The 20,568-nt window shown below is 39.2% G+C and overlaps 2 protein-coding genes across 4 annotated transcripts; both read left to right on the plus strand.

Moving 5' to 3' along the window:
• Window positions 1–3,446: 3,446 nt before the first annotated feature.
• Window positions 3,447–5,998, plus strand: LOC103978552 (transcription factor bHLH77). Its single transcript, XM_009394383.3, has 7 exons — window positions 3,447–4,346; window positions 4,443–4,664; window positions 4,762–4,827; window positions 4,919–4,987; window positions 5,077–5,148; window positions 5,241–5,420; window positions 5,519–5,998. The coding sequence occupies exons 1-7, from the start codon at window positions 3,585–3,587 to the stop codon at window positions 5,618–5,620; spliced, it is 1,473 nt and encodes a 490-aa protein (XP_009392658.3). The 5' UTR covers window positions 3,447–3,584; the 3' UTR covers window positions 5,621–5,998.
• Window positions 5,999–8,763: 2,765 nt separating this feature from the next.
• Window positions 8,764–19,914, plus strand: LOC135607743 (probable UDP-N-acetylglucosamine--peptide N-acetylglucosaminyltransferase SEC). 3 transcript variants are annotated; one of them, XR_010485250.1, is made up of 29 exons: window positions 8,764–9,236; window positions 9,456–9,601; window positions 9,713–9,811; window positions 10,031–10,081; window positions 11,446–11,562; window positions 11,646–11,702; window positions 12,145–12,264; window positions 13,670–13,732; window positions 13,828–13,906; window positions 14,174–14,283; window positions 14,361–14,414; window positions 14,497–14,564; window positions 14,679–14,781; window positions 14,961–15,163; window positions 15,243–15,339; window positions 15,731–15,802; window positions 15,911–15,987; window positions 16,065–16,181; window positions 16,258–16,342; window positions 16,419–16,586; window positions 17,563–17,673; window positions 17,753–17,839; window positions 17,921–18,048; window positions 18,169–18,251; window positions 18,367–18,472; window positions 18,567–18,713; window positions 18,807–18,927; window positions 19,101–19,386; window positions 19,489–19,914. XR_010485250.1 is itself a non-coding variant. In XM_065099786.1 (28 exons), exons 1-28 carry the CDS (start codon window positions 9,011–9,013, stop codon window positions 19,212–19,214), a joined length of 3,009 nt encoding a protein of 1,002 aa, XP_064955858.1. In that variant the 5' UTR covers window positions 8,764–9,010; the 3' UTR covers window positions 19,215–19,487. The 3 variants fall into 3 exon arrangements, 1 of the variants encoding a protein (XP_064955858.1); XR_010485249.1 differs by having other exon boundaries at window positions 19,510–19,914; XM_065099786.1 differs by lacking the exon at window positions 19,489–19,914 and having other exon boundaries at window positions 19,101–19,487.
• The last annotated feature ends 654 nt before the right edge of the window (window positions 19,915–20,568 follow it).

Raw genomic sequence — 20,568 nt, forward strand, 5'->3', positions numbered from 1 at the left:
TATCAAACCGATTAGTCAACATCATCCTAAAAATATGTCGTATTCACCAATGTCTCGTAGATGTGGTGGTAACCATTCATCTTCATCATCAGTTTACCAGCTACACGTACTTGGAGACCTCGCCACAAACACAAACAGAAGAGAGTGTTGTGGCTGACATATGTACTGTAGACTTCAAGATCAGGAGCTTTCTTGGGCACCGAAACAGGGGTGGCTTAGCACATAATGAAAGGAGCCCGGGAGACATGAATTGTGTTGTTTGCTTGTGTTGTCTCTGTTGTCGTCTTCTTCTTTCTTTTACTTACATTTACGTACGAAGGAAAAGAAGAAGAAGAGTTAGAGACATTGCAGCAGGCAATGTCCTCTTAAACTCTACTTCCAAGGTACTAATGCATTATCTAATCCAAAAAGTTTTCTTATATGACTATACTATAGTTCTAATGCTACTGAACATATAACTAAATTGTTATTATAATGTAGGATTGGATTCCAAAGCTTAAGAGGGTTATAAAAAAAGAAGAAGAAGAAGAAGAGACAGGATAAAAATGACTTTGGCACTGACCTCTAGCTATCAAGACATCAATTAATACAATATTATTATTTGATAAACTTGATGGGTTTAGTGTTTCTCTTTCATTTGCTATGTAGTAGTGACTATGGTTTTAAATATCAATTAGTTCAATATTTATCGGTTCCATCTCGGATGATATATATATATATACATATATATCGATTCTGATCTAAGATTACAGATAATCTTTTATTAATTTTTCTGGATGATACCAAGCAGTATTGGTTGATATACCATCGGATATGCTTGTATTACTATCAGCCTGATATATTACAGAAACTCATATCAAATTGAGATATAACAGTAATGCATGCATGATAGATGACTTTAACATGAAGTAACTGTAAGACAGTCAAAATAAAGAAATATTTTTCATGTTAAAGGAACTTAGAAGACACTTCGAAGAGTGGTTTGTATGAGGTCTTCACTTGGAATGTGAGTTGCTTAATTTGCACTTATCACTTGCTGATTAAAATACCATTCTAGATTTGGTGTTGAAGTCTTATGTTTTAATTCAAAAGGCTATGGGAGACTGTGACACTTCTTAGCACATATTAAATTGAATTCTAGACTAGCATTTCTTACATTCTTGCAGTGAGTAAGTAGGCAACCACCTCTTAAAAATCCAGTTGACTCATGAAAACATAAAAGATTTTGGTACTTTTAAGAAGTGTCGAGATGTTCAAAAAAAAAAAAAAAGGATTCTTATTTGTTTATCCTTTCAAGATTCAAAAAATAATGTATTTGCCTTTACAGGATGAAGAGCTAAATGAAATGTGGTTAATTGATGGTAATCAAACTTTTCCCTTTCATAGAACAACCAATTGGAGAGTCCAAATCAGACTCAGCAAGAGAGCAGCAAGAACACATAATGCAGCAGCAGAGAACACAAGATGCCATCACCAACCATGAATCTTTCTGCCACAGTTTTTATTTGGACACAGGTCTCATTGTTTTCAGTGAATCCTCTGATTCAGATCTCAGAACTAAGTACTCTTCTCAGCATTTTTCATCAGCTCTTTTAAGCCTCTCTGTCCATCTCCCAATGCTACTATACCAACACAAACACATAATTCACAGCATTTCAATACTGGTGGAGTTATTGAGCATGCAGGCACCTGAAAATGAGCATGATTGAAGCTTGAATGCAAGTGAATGCATCAAATTCTGCAGATGTTATCGGTGCACTGATGAGGAGGAGAAGAGCAAGGGAAAAGAGTGGATTGTTGGAGTGGGCAAGCAGTTCTTCTCATGCTGAGGTGAAGGTGGTCAAGGTCGGTGCTGGGTCAGCAATGGAAGCTGAGAAGAGAAGAGTGGCAGCTAGATCTTGACATTTATTGGATCGATCCTTCCTCATCCTCTCTGCAAAAGTTTCACATGCCATGAACAATTCTTTTCTACTGTTGTCTACTAACATCAGGGAGTTTGGAGTCTTTGATTTATATCCCATTAAAGGTTTGGATTCTTTGATGGAGATGGTATGGGACAAACACAGCTTTAGACAGAGCCTCAAAGTGTGTCACAGCAGAGTCATAAGTTTCAATCCTTTTTGGTTTCTTGTGAAGACTGATCGTACAGCTGATGAGTCTTCCTGGAAGAGTGTCGATGCATCAAGCCATGAAATAATGAGCTCATGAATGCCCCCATCGCCAGATCTTATGTACAAGCTTTGCTAAAGCCAATTCAAAGCAAACTTTGAACATCCAAGAGCTCTCTTCTTATCCTCACCAGCTGTCATTTCACAAGAGCTACATATGCAGATTAAACAGAGAAAAAGAAAGCAGAAGCAACATTTCTGAACTGGTTTCACATGGATGGATCAGATGAGCAGCAGTGCAGGACACGAACTAGAAGAGAGGATACGGAGAGAGGTACATGACGGTGTTTTCATAGAGCCTGAGGGACAGTAGAAGCTAAAAGAGTCAGCCACCGGGAAGGTGACGGTGATGGTGTTCATCCATTCTGTTTTCATGGCACATTTTGCCACTGGTCAAACCAGGTGTTCTTCCTGGTAGCCTTCTTGCTGCCACGGGTGAGATTGGCATAGCTTCAAAGTGGCCATAAAAGTAGAGGGTGAGTCAAAGATCTCTGTATGCATGAATTCACCGCATGAGCAATGTGGAACACAACTTAAACAACATGGCATATGGCTCTTATAATCTACAGCTGGGAATTTTTCACCTGCGCAGGAAGAAGATGTTCGTCAGACCTGAAGAAAGACTTGCACAATTCGGATGTGCTCTTCAAACGTGCATTATATCCAATTTGGATTGCTTTTCTTAAACTCCCTAACGAGTTCTCTAATCATATTGATGGGTTCGAGCCTTCTCTCTCTCTCTCTCTCTCTCTCTCTCTCTCTCTCTCTCCATATAACAAGCCTTAATATTCTCTGAGGACTTCTATTTTAACTGAGATAAAATTATATCCTTACAATATGTTAATAAATCCTGCATTGATCAGAGTCTCATTTACTTCCTTCTCTTCTTCTAGTAAGAAATATTGAAAAAATAAACCTTTATTATTGTAAAAACAAGTTGAGACCTATTGATTTATGCACTCTTATAATTGAAGACATTGATTTCTTTCTCTCACTGAATCCTCTACTTTGAAGTAGGAGAAAGAAAGCTTGAGATTTTTCTTAAAAGTTCGACACTACTAAATCTGAAGAGTTTGATCTTTTTTGTCAATCTCAATTAGTCCTCTGCTCTGTTGAAGCTTTATTACCTTTTTGTTCTCTTCCCCAAAAGCAATCTAATCCCCATCGCTGGTTTCCATGGCTCCTCCATCACTGGCGTCCAAAGCCCCGCATTCCCTCACCGCCAATTGCGGTGACCCTATTCTCGCCTTCCGGCCCCACCTCTCTCTTTCTCTCTCTATATATACCCGAAGGTCAACACCGCCTTCTTTCCGCCCATCAAGTCTCTCGCTCTCCTCCTCTTCCCCGCCATCCTCTCGTAAAAATACCTCCTTTCCGCATTTTTCGCGCTCCTTGCCTCAGTTTCCCCCCGCAGGAATGGAAAAGGAGCGATTTTTATCTGTCGACTGCAAGTCGCCTGACATGAACTCTGGCGCCGTCGCCGACCAATTGCCCCGGCCCTTCCTCGACCTCGGCTGGGAGCAGCCGGTGCACCACGACGCCCAGTTCGAGTCGGCGATTAGCTCCTTCGTCTCGTCTCCGTCCTCCGATCCGTCGGCTGGCAACGGTAGCATCGTTGTCCGCGCGCTCATTGGGCGGTTCGGCAGCATCTGCGACTCCGGGGAGATCTCCCAGACCTCGTGTTACAGCACGCCGCTGGATTCGCCTCCGAAGCTCACCCTCCCCGTGTTGGGTCACCGGCAGCAGGGCGGGGAAGGCCTGCCGATGCCAGGGACTATGGCGGACGGGCAATTCACGCCGTTCGCCGCCAACCCAGGGTTCACGGAGCGGGCCGCGAGGTCCTCTTGCTTTGGAGCGTGGAGTTACGGCGGCCTCGGGGACCAATCCGGGCTCCCAGTGGCCCGGAATCTGTCAAGGGCTCCGAGCAGCCACTCACTGAAGTCAGCCGGTGCGCTGCAGATGGGAGTTCCGGACAATGGGAAGGACGCATCGAAATCGAACCCAGAGCGAATGGAGATGGAGATGAGTTCCAAGCTTGGTGGTGGTATGCCACCATCGTCGACGTCTGGTAGGACGATGGCAGGTGGTGCAGCGAACAACGTTAGTAAGCGGAAAGCAGCATCGAAGGGGAGAAGAAAGGAGGCGCCTTTATCATCCTCCAACGTGAATTCTCCCACAGTACGTCTCAAAATTGATACTTGCACTGGGTTTTTTCTCCGATTTAATGCATAATTCTCTTCTCGACACTATAGCATGAGAATTCTTGGATTGCAGGCGGCTGAGGACGAACATCCTGATGCGAAGAGATGCAAATCAGCTAAAAATAATGGAGCTGACAAGGATTCGGTAGTCAAGCAAGAGACTGAGCAAAACATCGGCGCCAGCCAGAAGAAGGGAAAAGAGAACAGTGCCAAGCCGCCGGAGCCCCCAAAGGACTATATCCATGTCAGGGCGAGAAGAGGGCAAGCCACTGACAGCCATAGCCTCGCCGAGAGGGTGAGCAAAGAACGATATTCTCATGTTGTTCGATCATTCTCGGTTTTCTCTTTTCCTAGTTTCTAGTTTGTCATTGCGTTCTTTCTCGAATTACCAGGTCAGAAGAGAAAAGATCAGCAAGAGAATGAAGCTCCTGCAGGATCTCGTACCGGGTTGCAATAAGGTAAGCTTGCTGATAGTTGTGCTGCAAAGATGCTTCATTTGTTTTCCAAGCACAGAAATCTTAATGAAGTCCCAATGCCTTCGAATACTAGATAACTGGCAAAGCTATGATGCTTGATGAGATCATCAATTACGTGCAGTCGTTGCAGCGGCAAGTCGAGGTACAGAATTATAGACATTAAGAAAGATCAAAACATGATCTTCCTCAGTAAACTAGATTTCCATCTGAACTACATTTATCTGGTTTCAGTTCTTGTCGATGAAGCTAGCTACCATAAATCCCCAGCTAGATTTTGACCTGGAGACTCTCCTCCAAGAAAATGTAAGCTCTTTGCATTCATTCTCTCGGATCCTTTCTCTGAGATGTCCACCAATTTGAGTTGGGCTTGCCTTAGTTTGTCCTTTGCAATATAGATGCATCAAGAACATGAGCCATTGCCACAGCAAGTCTATCCATTAGAAGGAACAAGCACAGCTTTCTCATATGCTCAGCGACCTCAAGGGAGCCCTCTACAGAGTGCCATCACCAATGGTCTTGGCGTCGGCCAACAGCCACTATGTCCTATTGATGGACTGGCCGATGCCACCTCTCAGGTAATGATGCTGTCATTAAACATCTACAGACAGGCATAACTTGATTAAAGTTTGTTGGAAGAGTAAGTTTATGACCGAAGCAATGCTGGCCTTTTCAGCTTGGGAACTTTTGGGAAAGTGACCTCCAGTATGTTGTTCAATTGGGCTTTGGGCAGAGCCAGGGAGCCGAGTTCTTCTCGCGAAGCTTGAATGCTGAATGAGTTGGAAGACTAACAAGTTCAACTTGGTCACTCCATAAACACAGAAGATTATAGGAAAATTTATGGTGTACGTTTGATGCAGGATGAGTTCATACTAAGTTAGTAGTCTTGTATTTGAGCAGCACAAGAAGCCTTCAACTAACAGCATTCGGTCCGACCGCAGACTTCAGGCGACAAACTTATTCTTTCATCAGGTGTAAGATCGTGACAAGGTGAGAGCCGGAACAAGAGTGAAGATGTAAGAGGGAGGGTTTAGCATGGTGATCATATTTTGTATTACCATGATAAAACTATTCATTATGAATTAATCAAGATGCCTTGAATTTTTTATTGCTGATTTTTTTTTTTTCTGGTGCTTCTTGTGATGTATGAGGAAGAAATTTGAATCACTTTAAGAACAGTGCTTATGGAGTCAACCATTAGTTCAAAGGAACCTGCAACCTTTAATTTTCCCTGTTTACGTAACATCTATCACAGGATTCAGGCATACCTGCAACTCCATTTGTTTAAGCTATCAGTTCTTGCATAAGCTGTCATCTGAATCTGACAAGGATCGATCAACAAGGCTTACAGCTCATAGAAGAGAAGAACAGTTTACCTGGAGGTCATGGTGCATTAGAATTCTCTCTTCTTTTGTCCTGTCAGATTAATTATGGATTAAGAAGTGTATGATATATCTGTAAAATTAATTGAAGTTTATGCTCCTCTTGTTTGAAGTACCCAAACAAGGATAAAGCTTGGAAGTTCATGTGTCACTAATCCTTGCTGACATCTTATTTGCACAAGCATCAAATGGTTTTATGGTGTTCTTCCTGTTGGAAGAACTTAATCTGCTGGATAATATTGAATCTGTGTTCTTCATTGTCAGCCAGTGTGATGAGGTCTTCACCTTTGTGGTCTCTTCAACATGACAGACTCTTCTCAATCAAATCCTGAGACCTAATGAAATGTGCTGGTGGTCTGTCTACATCCATCCTTATAGGAGAAATGGACATTGCCTCTCATCTACATAAGGTTTGGCCACTCCGCAATGGCTTGGTTGGCATCCAAAGCAACAAGGAAATTATATCATGCAAGTGGAGATCAACAAGTTAACATTTCATTTTGTTGGATCTCAACACAAATCAGATGGAAGCCACTAGGAGCAATTTTCTCTGAGAAGTAGGGGGGAAAGTCATCAATCTTGATGTATGTAACTCCATACCAAATGAAATAAGATATAGACATATTAGTTTATATTACAGCCAAGCTGGCAAAATTCAGATACATGGAGCTTTCAGACATTCCTGTCAACCAACTGGCAAACCTTCTCAATTCCCCCCAGTTAATTAAACTGGACATAATCTTCTCAATTCCCCCCAGATACATGGTGCTAGAAAAATTTAAGTTTTTTCGGAGTTTATAGATGGTTCATGTTCTAGTCGATGACCAGGTTAATTTCAGATTACCATAGTATCAAACAGATTTAATGTTTCTGATAGAGACTGAAGATAGATTTGTCTACTGTGACCCCCAAAGAAACCACAAATGAAACAGCATTACATTAATAAAATGATCTTACATAATCCATTTCTGCAAGACTAATTCTGGCCTCAGATTTGCAGCTGGTTTTCTAAAAGGAAAAAAAAAAGAAGTAATAAATTTACTGGGCAAAAGATTAAGATTACTACACTCTTGTCCTTTTCTTTAGTAGGCAGAGCAAAATATCAATTGCACCAATCCTGAGTATAACCAGTTCACAGAACATTTGTTCTTACAATCAGTAAGAACAAAAAAATTGTAGATATAATCAATTCATTCCATATACTGTGATACACATTGCAGAAATATCATGTAGCTTTTAGATATTGCATTGATCATGACCAAGAAGCCATAAACAAGGACCTGTGTCTATGAATAACTCAGTATCACCTCTGTTGCAGCCTCTCTCCATGTCTGCTTCTTAAATCTTTCCTCCATCAATACTCTTGATTCTTAAGAATGGTAAGCATAATACAAATCCAAGAGTGTTGTGCATATGAAGATTGTTTCTGTGCTACACATTGCAGAAATATCATGTCGCTTTTAGATATTGCATTGATCATATGACCAAGGAACCATAAACAAGGACCTGTGTCTATGAATAACTCAGTATCACCTCTGTTGCAGCCTCTCTCCATGTCTGCTTCTTAAATCCTTCATCAATCCTCTTGATTCTTAAGAATGGTAAGCATAATACAAATCCAAGAGTATTGTGCATATGAAGATTGTTTCTGCTTTACTTCAATCCTACACATAGCTATCCATAAGATGTTTGACTATGACTAACTTTCCACCAAAGCTAAGTAATCATGAATCATTCCTTGGATTATTTTTGGGTGAGATGCAAGACATTGTTCGGTTATACATAGAGCTTACTTGAGTAGCAAGAAACAAGTTTGAGATCTAATCAGCAATGTTCTTTCAAATTACCCTAATCAGTAAAGTAAGTTCTTGATTTCTCACACGGTTCTTGGAAGGCAAATGTGGGTTAGATTTTTAGTTCCTTTGGTGATATGAAATAGAAATGAAAGAAAAAAACCATTAGTTTTCATTATTGATCTTTGAGGTAATTTGATCTCACTTTCATACCAATTATAAGCTTAGAAATGAAATGTAATATATATATATATATATAAATACATATGTATATATATATATATACATATGTATATATATATATATACATATGTATATATATATATATATATTACATAGAAATGAAATGTAATATTTGATAAAGATTAGAAGATCCATTTGACTTGTGGAAACATTTTCTCGAATCGCAATTAAAACAAACACAAAGATTTGACGTAACGGACAACGAAGATACCTTTCTTCATCCGTTAATAGGATGTCTCCACATACGCATCCTACGATTCCGACTTCACCGCCACTGGTTGCACGCCACGTGGTCAATTTGCACAGAATCCACCGTCAGCTGAATCGCGCTTGATGACAGTTGGTCGAATATCCTGGCCCCTGATCTCGTCCAACTAGCCTACTAAACCTAGAAGACGCGTGGCGCCGTGGATCCGCGGGCAGATGACACGAAGGCGGCCGACGCATCATAGATGTCGAAGAATGGACGGTCGAGATCTCTCTGCGGCCAGCCCGCGGCGGAGACTGTCCCTATTTTGTTGAAGCGGAGACGTCGAGAGCGATGTCTCGTTCTTGGGTCATCCAGACCCAAATCGAATTAGGGTTGCTTTCGTCCTCGACTCTTACACTTGAGTAGAATTCTCTCGAGAATCTTTCGTGTCTTTGTTTGGGTCCGGGGGATTCGGAGGGATTCACGTCCTCGCACTCTGGTTCGGTGACGGGAGGAAGCCGATTTGGGAGTCGCATCAGGGGTGTCCGTTTCGGGGAAAGATGATGTTGTCGCTGCTGAGCGATGCGAGGCAGCACCCGCAGCAGCATCCGGCGCCACCGCCGCCGCCACCGTCTCAGCATCCGCCGCCATTTGGATCGGGTGGTGGCGGAGTGTTAGGGTTCCTTAAGGGTTCGCTGGGGGAGCTTGAGGAGGCGTCGGATCTTCTGCAGTCCGTGGATGGGGCTGTGGATGTCAAATGCTTGCCTCGATCGAAGTCGGATGAAGGTCTACGTCCTCTCTCGAGTGAAAATTGAGATTTTATTTACGTTGTTGTAAAATTCTCTTTCTTTGGGTGCTTCAAACTCGTATTGGATATAGAATATGAATTTTGGATGGTAATTTGATTCAACAAGCATGATCTTTTGGGAGGATCTATTGTTTATGCCGAAAAATAATTGTTGGACCTACAAAGAGTGACCTGACTTTGATGCTTGGATGATGTAGTTGACGAGGACATGTATTTGGCTATAGCTCATCAGAATTATAAAGCTGCAAAATACAAGCAGGCATTAGAATATGGCAATGCTGTTTACGAAAGGAATCCACGGCGGAAGGACAATCTCCTCCTCCTCGGTGCAATCTACTACCAGGTGCTTCAGGAGGAAATTTATTTTAAATTTATTACATATCTGGACTCATAGGTATTTGGTCTCTGTTGAACGAAAATCTTATCTACTGTTGTTTATTTATTTTCATTTCAGCTCCATGACTATGACATGTGTATTGCGAGGAATGAGGAAGCTCTTGGTATTGATCCTCATTTTTCAGAGTGTTACGGAAATATGGCAAATGCATGGAAGGTAACAAAAGAACTAAAATTTCCCTTCTTTTATTTGTTTATGGTCGAGTGGTTGTGTTGCTTGGATTGGATTATGTAAGACACTCTACTCATAAGATGTATGCTTGAAGGTAGTAGAAAACTCTATTCTCAGGATATATCTTAGATTTGATATACTGGTCTTAATATTTTTTAGCTGCCCTTCACTGATACCTGATGAATATGTTTGTCTTTTACTTAGGAAAAAGGCAATGTTGACCTTGCTATTCGTTACTATCTGACTGCCATTGAGGTATTCTTGAAATTCAGTTCACCATTTCTTCTTATGTTGATATTTTACTGTTACAGTGCATGATGAATTGGTTCACCTTTATTAGTTATGAAGTCATTAATCAATATTGTGATATCATCTTACTTTAAAAGAGAAGCTTGTGTTCACATTTATAATTACTGATGCCTGTTTGTCAAATGGATCTCTGGCATGCAATCTTCTAATATTGGTTGTAGAGTTTGTCATCGCAGAAATGTCAATACTATTATAAACTGAATTGTACCATGTAAGACTTAGTCATGGTTTAATGTATAGCTATTTTATAATTCCAAAAGGTTAAGATCATGTTTAGGGGAAAGATTGAGAGTGATTAATGATATTATGTTGTAATTATGTTTTCTTATTCTTAGAGCTGTAGGATATTGATACTGAAAGTCATTGCTTTTCTCTTTCTGTGTGATCAGATTAGGTTGTTTGTCTAGTGAGTTGAGAGTGTCTCCTTATTGTAGCATATAAACTTTGAGAATGCAAGAACATCATAAAATGGGTCTCTTGTTTTCGAGGCATTTGATTGTATACACGATGTATTAAGAGCAGGGATCAATGTTATTTGTAGCATTAAACTAAGGCATCTACTATGGAAGAATTCTCATTTTATGTTGTACTTACTATTATAATAATGACTAGATTTGGGAAAATTGTATGTGAAGGTTTGTCTCAAAACCACAAAAAAAAGAAAAAGAAATAATTTGGAAAAGTAAGGAGAGAAGTGAAGGGTCACCCGCTTGAGGGCAAATTGTAAATATCTCTTTGGCAAAGGATCTGTTTGGAAGTTTCTTCTTCTTCCTAATTTTTCTATCATCTGAGCATTGCATTGTATAGATTATCTCATAAATAATTTACTTCTGTGCATGTGACTGAGGCAGCACATTGGTTTTAGGTTCATAAGAAACTGTGAAATTCTTTTAGGTTCCCCTATTCCATCCTGTATAGTAAAGCCATAGAATTGAATTTAATAATTTTACTTGTCCACCAGTCTAAGAAGATAACAAAATTATGTGACTATCCTCTGGGCCTAAATTTGACTTATGGATGAGCATCATAAGATAGACTACAGGTTAAAATCATTATACTTGTCTTTTGTACATTGGCTGCTCTTTCTTGTACAATTTTTTAGCTATAACTTTTTCTTCCCCATCTTCTTGGATGTTGTATTGCATGCTTAGCAGGAACCTTCCTTGTACATGGATCCTAACATTTCAGTCCTGGTATTTGGTTTAAAATTTGCAGGTTCTTCATCATTGATTTTTCTAAGAAATAATGGAATACCTGGATTGATATCTCTTCTTTTTTAATATCATCAGTCTTCTTTTGTTTTTCCCTAGATTCAGCCTAACTTCTGTGATGCCTGGTCAAACTTGGCAAGTGCATACATGCAGAAAGGAAGACTCAATGAGGCAGCCCAATGCTGTCGGCAGGCCCTTGCGCTAAACCCTTTCTTGGTGAATTTTTGTAATGTTGCATTTTTGTCTCACACTTAAGTATGAAAAAAAGCCAATGATGATTATTGCATTTTTTTTAATAGGTTGATGCTCATAGTAATCTTGGCAATCTGATGAAAGCTCAAGGCTTTGTTCAAGAGGTATGAAAATCCAAGTTTTTCTGTCATCATGATGGTCGAGGCAAGTACACGCCATTTATGTCAGTGGTGCTGAATTTGTGTTACCCTGTTGGTGCACTTATTATAATTGCTTAATTAGACATACTTTGCTGGTATGCATTTTCAATTCCATTTCTCTTAATTAGTTCTTGGTATATTTTCCTCCCATTGACCATTGATCTTTGGCTTATGAATGAATGTTCTTATTCCTAATGAGTTACTGGAAACTTCGATAACTGTTATTACATGTGTTACTTTAGTCATCCATTGGATGATTTTACTATAGAAGGATTTATTGATCAGTTCAGTGAGCATAATATTCTTTCATCATTTTGGATCCTTCAGCTTTAGTGCAGACAAGTGATGTCATTTAACTTAAGCGACAAGGCAGATGATTAATACTAGAATTTGATGGCATGTGCAGGCATATAAATGCTATCTTGAGGCCTTGCGTATACAACCTACTTTTGCCATTGCATGGTCCAATCTTGCTGGGCTCTTCATGGAGGCAGGAGACCTTAGCAAAGCCCTTATGTATTATAAGGTAGGTGATTGATCCACCTCATAGTATGCTGTTTGGAAAAGCATTTTGCAATTCATTTGAAGAGTTTTTCTATCAGTTATTTTTGGTACTGTCAGCCCCCAAGTGGACCTGGAGTCTTGACCCAGCTTTTTCAGACACAAACTCGGACAATATAGTTCAAGAGGCATACTGTCCCAGACTGTCATCATTAATACACTATTGCAAGGATAATGTAGCTGCTTTCATGCCTGTGCCAGCCATGGTTGTGGTACATAGCATGAATTGAGTGCCACGGGCCTTGTTCCCGATACATCTTATATGTTTGTGTGGTCTTTGTGTCTTCATTGGCATGTTATGTGGGATATACCTCTGCTGAGTGCCAGTTTGGCAGCAGTATGATACATTCTGTGTGTCTATTGAAGGTGTAATTCTTTGGGAGATGTCTGACCTAAATGATAGGTATTTTAGTGAAGGCTTTAAGAGCAGGCCTGGTGGAAGGCCACCAAGACAGAACAATGCATCTACAGGTGGAATTGGATGCACGAGTTCTACTAAGAATTTAAACATGGAAATATAGCTTGGAAGTTTCAAATTTCAAAATATACTGATACCTTTTTTGGGGTAAAAATGACTTTTAGAAAGTGTATGCATACTTGGAGAAAAGTAGATTGTGCAGCCAATTTTCTTGCCATATCACCTCAGAAAAAAACATAGTTTTTCCTGATCTTTTTTGTATTTGTGCTCCAATACTCGATTCTTTTTCGAAAAAAGTTTGTAGAATGCTGTTGGATCTTAATCTGATAGAGAATAGTTTTAACATTAAACCCAGTGAATGTGCACTTGTACATGTAACTTTTGAGACACTTCAGTGGATACTCTTGTTCCTGTTTAGTCTGTTCAATGGTAATTTTGTCACTAATTGCAAATCCAAAATGTATCAGCAGCTCCTTTTTTGGGGAAAAAAGGTTCTGTATTAACTGTTTATTTCATTGTATTTCCTTTGTAAACATTATATTATTCTCTATTAGTTCTTTTGTCAATGAGCAGCTCAGAGAAAGCTTTTTTCTTGTTCCACATATCAATTTTTTTATACTACTTAATACCCCATGAGCGACTGATTTGTATCATCAAATTTTTCAAGCTATTGTAATTATCTGAAGATCATGATTTTGTACATTTAAACTGTAGGAAGTAATGTGTAATCAATTTGACAGGAAAATTTCATTAAACAGTGCTGCAGATATTAGAGATCCCTTTTCCAAAAGATATTTCTTACTGCAAGGAATTGCTTAGTTTCTTATATATAATTTCTAAGACATTCTTGTCTAGTACCTGATGTCAATTTTTTTTGGAACTGAGCGAAAATGTTTTAGTTAGAAGACATTTCCTTGCTACATCCTGTTTTTGATTTTTTTTTTAATTTCAGGAAGCTATTAAATTGAAACCATCATTTGCTGATGCTTACTTGAACCAAGGAAATGTTTACAAGGTAAGCTTTCATGTTATTGTAATTTCCATTAGCGGGAAAAAATGGGAAAGGTCTTGCTTATGGAGAAAAATCATTCTTCCTTTGGGCTTTTCCAGGCCATGGGAATGCTTCAGGAGGCTATCATGTGCTATCGACATGCTGTTCAGGCACGTCCAAACTATGCCATGGCTTATGGTTAGTATTCACTGGTATAGTGGCTGGAATTTATACCATTGGTCACATTTTATTTCTGTTGTGCTGTTTCTTTTCTTGCTGTTTGTTCATTCCTGTGGTTGATCATTAACCATCTGGGGGAACTTTTCATTTGTTCTTGTCTGACTTACTGTTTATCTTTTTCACTTTATTACTATAAAAGGCAGCAACAGTGTGTTCTCTGAATATATGACAAGTAGAAACTACCTTTACATCATAATACAAAAGAGGATTGCACCCTCGATGCAGGAAATCTTGCTAGTACATTCTATGAGCAAGGTCAGCTAGATTTAGCTATTCATCACTACAATCAAGCCATAACTTGTGATCCACGGTTCGTGGAGGCATACAATAATCTGGTAGGTTGTAAATAAAATGAAGTGTTGGTATAGTTGTACAAAAGGAAGAGTGTTTGCCTGATTGAGTTTTCTCATAGGGAAATGCTCTGAAAGATTCTGGCAGAGTGGAAGAAGCCATTAACTGTTATCGGGTAACTTTGTTGACTTTTTCATCTCATGTCTTGTCTATTCTTATCTTGCTAAGTATCTGACAGTCATTTTTTCTACATGAAGTCATGTCTTGCTCTTCAATCCAACCACCCACAGGCTCTTACAAACCTTGGAAACATATATATGGAATGGTGAGATTTCAGAACATTTTTTTAGAGGATGTTCGAGCAATACTATTTGTTGCAAGGACTTTGTGCCATGAAATAACTCAGGGAAATTACAGAGAGAAAAAATCTTTCATGCAGGAATATGATGACTGCAGCTGCTTCCTTTTATAAAGCAACATTGTCAGTAACAACTGGTTTATCTGCTCCTTACAACAATTTAGCCGTCATATACAAACAACAGGTACTTTTCGTTACTTCCTTCAGCATTATAGAATATGTGTGTTTGGCTAAATCATAACTAGTCAGATTCCAGTTGTTGACCATGTTTTTCTCTTTCACTTCAACTTCAGGTGAACTTGTGCTACTTTCATTTGCTGAAATTTGTACTAAAATTTCTAACCTCCTTTAAACCACACATAGGGCAACTATGCTGATGCAATAGCTTGTTACAATGAGGTTCTTCGCATAGATCCTATGGCAGCTGATGGGCTCGTCAATAGGGGAAACACGTTTAAAGAGATGGGCAGAGTTAGTGAGGCAATTCAGGATTATATTAAAGCTGTGGTGATTAGGCCCACTATGGCTGAAGCTCATGCAAATTTAGCTTCTGCTTATAAAGATAGGTATATCTTCTGGGTGGTCTGTGCTTCTCAAATATTTTCTTTTATGGTGCATTATCTTTTCATTTACAAATTTTTGCAGTGGACATGTCGAAGAAGCTCTAAGAAGTTACAAACAAGCCCTGCTTCTGCGTCCAGATTTTCCAGAAGCAACTTGCAACCTTCTACATACCTTACAGGTAGTATGAGAAGCCTTCTTGTTTGTGACACTGGTCTTTTCTAATTCCAGCTGGTTTTTTCTAGGGCCAATAGTTTGTTCTGGACAGTCTGTGAAAGAAAGTATTATAGGTTTTGATATTGAGGTTTGGTAAATGCAATTGTCTGCTTCAGGCAATAATTGATTTTAGTTATTGTGACCTCTGAAGGAACCAGGGCAGATTGCATTAAGTTCATAACTCAGTGTCAAATATCTCCTGCATCCTATCCTTTCGTTATTATTTAATTTATTCATCAAACTCAGATGCAAAATTAGGATCATTGAACTATTGAAGATATTTATTTACATTTATGGTGACAATTAATGATCCAAAAATACAGCTTTCTAATCTTCCTTCTGGATTGATTGAACAGTGTGTCTGTGATTGGGATGGTAGGGATAGCAAATTTGTTGAAGTCGAAGGGATCATTAAAAGGCAGATCAAGGTTTTGACTCACTATCTTATTACTTTGCAGTTTAGTATGAAGAGTCATACTAGTGTCGTAACTTGTGACTTTGTGTTCATTATTAACTGCTTGTGCTTGTTCTACCAGATGTCAGTTCTTCCAAGTGTGCAACCATTTCATGCTATTGCATATCCTATTGATCCTTTGCTTGCATTGGAAATTAGGTGAAACAATTTTCTTCTCATTTCCCACATTTTTTTTTAAATATGAGAACTTTGTGTAATGGTAAATGGTCTTTCAGCCGAAAATATGCAGCTCATTGCTCCTTAATTGCCTCTCGCTATGGGCTTCCTGCATTTGCTCACCCCCCTCGTATGCCTGTGAAGAGTGAGGGCAGAAGTGGGCGGCTCAGGGTGGGGTGAGTAATTTTTTTTGTTTTCCATTGTCTGTCAACTGCTTATGTTGATGTAACATGATGCCAAATGGTTTTCCAGATATGTGAGTAGTGACTTTGGTAACCATCCTCTATCACATCTTATGGGCTCAGTATTTGGAATGCACAATAAGGAGAACATTGAGGTTCTACAGGCTAAATCTTGTCTTGCTAATGATTATATTTAAACAATTTCTGTGTGAACTAATAATTTAGGTACAGGTGTTCTGCTATGCCTTGAGTCCAAATGATGGGAGTGAATGGAGGCAACGAATCCAATCTGAGGCTGAGCACTTCACTGATGTCTCCTCGATGTCATCTGATATGATTGGCAGGTTGATCAATGAAGACAAGATACAGATCTTAATTAACCTAAATGGCTACACCAAGGTATTTGTTGCTATTTATATATTTCATTTGATAACTATATAAATGTTTGTTGAATCTTAAGCAGCAATTTGTTTCCATTTATATAATATCAGTAAGGAAGCAACATGACCTCTAATCGTCTTTGTTGAGACATCCAGGTTGGTTTGTGCTTTGTTGCACAAGTGATAGATCTCAGGTTTGAGTACATGAATGAGCATCATATGAAAATACTTTTCATTAAAAAAGGCATGACCTCTAATCGAATATGTTTCTAAACCTGTATTATTGGATCAACTTAAGAAAGAATCCAAGAGCATAGATTTCTTCATTATGCATGCCAGTGATCGTGTTCTTTGAGGGCCAAGTACTAACATCACAGACTAGGATGAACAATATCAAATACACATCTTAGTATAAGTCATTCTTGAGTTTTCTAGTAGTGGATTAAAGTGATGCATCTAACTCATCATGCCCCCTGAGGGCTAGGTACTAACATCACAAAGCAAGAAGAACAAGACCAATTACAAATCTTACTAGAATGCATTCTAGAGGTTTTAGTATAATATTAAAGTCATAGGTTCTCAAGAAACCATATTTGGGAATCTAGTGGAAATCTGTGAATTATTCAAGTTGGCCCTCACAAGGTGAAATGTTGCTATATATGTTTAGGCTTTGTCAATTTGATTAAGATAGCATATCTGGGGTCTAGTATCTAACAAAGTGCAATTCTAATGATGTGGCGAAAGAATATGCACTAGTTATGTAGATGATTTTGATCATGATGTCACATATGTTGAGCATCTAGTTGAGTTGATTCTGCCACCTTGTTTTCCATTAGTGTGAACTTGACATTCACTCTGTCAGTGTCTTGGTGAGAGCATCGTCCATGGTTTCGAAGACTAGGATGTAATTGCCACCATGTCTATGAATAATTGTCAAGAGTGATGTCAAATCCAATTACATTATTAACCATTTCTGCTATCTGACTGTATTACAGGGTGCAAGAAATGAAGTTTTTGCTATGCAGCCGGCACCAATCCAGGTCTCATACATGGGTTTTCCTGGAACAACAGGTGCAACGTACATTGACTACTTGGTTACTGATGAGGTCTGGAATCTTTACCTTCTACATTTTCTCCTCCTACCACTTTGATGCTTACTTAATGGCTTATTATATTTGTTTGCAGTTTGTTTCTCCTACACGGTTCTCACATATTTACTCAGAGAAGCTTGTCCATTTACCTCATTGCTACTTTGTGAATGATTATAAGCAGGTACTTAAATCTACTTATTTTATTATTATCCCTCCCTGATTATGTTCATTCTAACCTTGCTTTGGTATTCATGTACATCAGAAAAATCGTGATGTCTTAGGTCCTATCTGTCGACATAAGCGATCAGATTATGGCCTGCCAGAAGATAAATTTATTTTTGCATGCTTCAATCAGCTTTACAAGATGGACCCTGAACTATTTAATGCATGGTAACACTTTGATATAATTTCTAGGAGGAATGAAAGCATATGTTTTGAAGTTCATGGCTTCAATGTTTAGACATGACATTGTTCTCCCAATCCTCCACTAATAATCTCAATGGATCTCAGGTGCAACATTCTGAAACGTGTTCCAAATAGTGCACTATGGTTACTGAGATTTCCCGCAGCTGGAGAGACGAGACTTCGGGCATGTAAGTAGATTTTTAGGTTGCCACTGTATTATGGAGCAAAGATGCGGCGATATTCTGTCTCTCTCCTGCCTAATTTTTGTCTTTCTCACCTTACTATAAGAACTGCCCTGTGCAGATGCTGTGTCAAAAGGAGTGAGACCTGATCAGATCATATTCACAGACATCGCTATGAAGAACGAACATATCAGACGCAGTGCTTTGGCAGATCTCTTTCTTGATACGTGAGTTTTCCCATATATAAATTACTTCTTGGCAGAACTGCTGACATTTGGTGATTAGGATTTGAAATGGATTACTTATAAATTCTATTTGCAGGCCACTGTGTAATGCACACACAACAGGAACGGATGTGTTGTGGGCTGGCGTGCCAATAATAACGCTGCCACTGGAGAAAATGGCTACCAGAGTGGCTGGTTCACTATGTCTGGCTACTGGACTTGGGGAGGAGATGATTGTGAGCAGGTAATGACTGCCATCCTCTCGTAACTCCTATAGACTGACCATCGAAAACCTTAAACCAACTAATGTAACTTCAACGTGGATTCCATGTTCTAGCATGAAAGAGTATGAAGAGAAGGCAGTTGCGCTAGCCCAGAATCCCTTGAAGCTCCAAGCACTTACAAATAGGCTGAAGGAAGCCCGCATGACTTGTCCTCTATTCGACACCATTAGATGGGTAAGCAATCATGGCATCTAGGAATCGATAAATTTCTTTTACGCAAGTTTTCTCTTCCATTCATCCGGAGCCTATATAACCCATGTAGGGGGTGAATCTCCGTAAATGTCTAGATTTCCATGTCTCAAATCTCTGGTAAACAAGAAGAATGTGACAGCCTCCGAATTTTACAGGTTAGGAATCTGGAGAGGGCATACTTCAAAATGTGGAACCTATACTGCACCGGTCAGCACCCACAGCACTTTAAAGTAACGGAAAACAGTGATGAGTTCCCATACGACAGATAATATGAGAGGAGATGTCATGAGCAAGAGACGGAATTCCAGCAGCATCCTCGTATAGGTCTATGGCATGGTGATTGGTAGTTTGAAAAAAATTATACACTGGGTTGGTTTATATGAATGCCGCGGTGCGCATGCTAGTATGTGCGACTACGTAAGCTCTTAGAGGCAGATAGAGGTAAGATTAAAACACTTTTGAATGTATTGGCAAGCGTGGCTATTTGGGGTGTGGCTGAGAAGTAGTGCAAGAGTGATGATCTCGATCATGCTATTTATGCAGCTGTGTTCTTGCTGTTGACAGATTGTTCTTGGTGTTGAGAGAAGACTTGTCACTGGCAAACTCCTGGATGTTGTCGGGGTTTCCTATGATCGTGGATGTCGAGACGACATCCTCTTTGGTTGCTTTCCTATAGACGAGCTGAGAAATACTTGTTCGTTTCATCTGCTGCTTGTACCTGCCGGAGAACTCAGAGGGGGTGTTGTTGTCAGCCAGTCGATGGAGAAAAAAGAACCCCATTGACAAAGGGGAAGTCGCCGTAAAAAAAGGCCATAACTGCCATGGCTTCGAGGCTGGCCCGTTACATCAAGTTAGGCTCTTCCTGACCTTTAACCTTTCAATTTGAGTCTCTGTTAACGCAGGACACGAAGACTGTTTGGCTGCGGATTGAAAGGTGATCAACAAAGTTTCATCTCCCGATTTCGTGAACTCGTAGACAATACGTATACAGCTAGTCTTGGTAAAGAAAGAGGGAAGGGAAGAGTAAAGCAACATTATAAGTATTTATTTTATGAACAATATGAGAAACATATGACAAAGCTACTGAACAAAGGAGATATAATAAGAGAATAAGAAACAACAGAATGGGGGATATATAAATACATAACCCTCCAGAGTTCGTAATTTTTGTGGGCGCTCCTCTCTAAACTCAAGTTTTGCATATATTCTTAGTAACTCAAAATTGATAGTTGATCAGTAGCAAAATGATATCAAACCTTAAACTGATATCATTCAGTGATTTCCATACATCCCTTCTAAATATTATTTAGATGTAATAAGAGTAACTTTTGTGTTTAAATTTTTATTTTTTTTGAACTTAATAAAATCTGAACAGTTCGAGCAACATACTGAGTTATCTACAGAGTTTTAACAAAGATTGTTCTGAATCACCATATGAATATGGAAGGAGTAATTAATTATTAGTAAGGAATAATTTAAGGAGTTAAATTTAGATGTACTCAAACTACTATTCTAATTTAAAGTCCTAAATTTCCGCAAATATATATTCTTCTTCCTGCTTTTATTTCCTAAAATAAAAGCTGAAGCAAAGCATTTTATAATGCACTGAGTACTGCTTCTCCC

Source organism: Musa acuminata, chromosome BXJ2-3 (genome assembly GCF_036884655.1).
Source record: "Musa acuminata AAA Group cultivar baxijiao chromosome BXJ2-3, Cavendish_Baxijiao_AAA, whole genome shotgun sequence".
Taxonomy (NCBI): Eukaryota; Viridiplantae; Streptophyta; class Magnoliopsida; order Zingiberales; family Musaceae; genus Musa; species Musa acuminata.

Coding starts and splice junctions, on each gene's coding strand:
- LOC103978552 (XM_009394383.3), top strand. CDS start 3,585: ATGGAAAAGGAGCGATTTTTATCTGTCGACTGCAAGTCGCCTGACATG. Junction 4,347..4,442: donor CCAACGTGAATTCTCCCACA/GTACGTCTCAAA, acceptor CTTGGATTGCAG/GCGGCTGAGGACGAACATCC. Junction 5,149..5,240: donor AGACTCTCCTCCAAGAAAAT/GTAAGCTCTTTG, acceptor TTTGCAATATAG/ATGCATCAAGAACATGAGCC.
- LOC135607743 (XM_065099786.1), top strand. CDS start 9,011: ATGATGTTGTCGCTGCTGAGCGATGCGAGGCAGCACCCGCAGCAGCAT. Junction 9,602..9,712: donor TCGGTGCAATCTACTACCAG/GTGCTTCAGGAG, acceptor TTTTCATTTCAG/CTCCATGACTATGACATGTG. Junction 15,164..15,242: donor GCTTCTGCTTATAAAGATAG/GTATATCTTCTG, acceptor AAATTTTTGCAG/TGGACATGTCGAAGAAGCTC.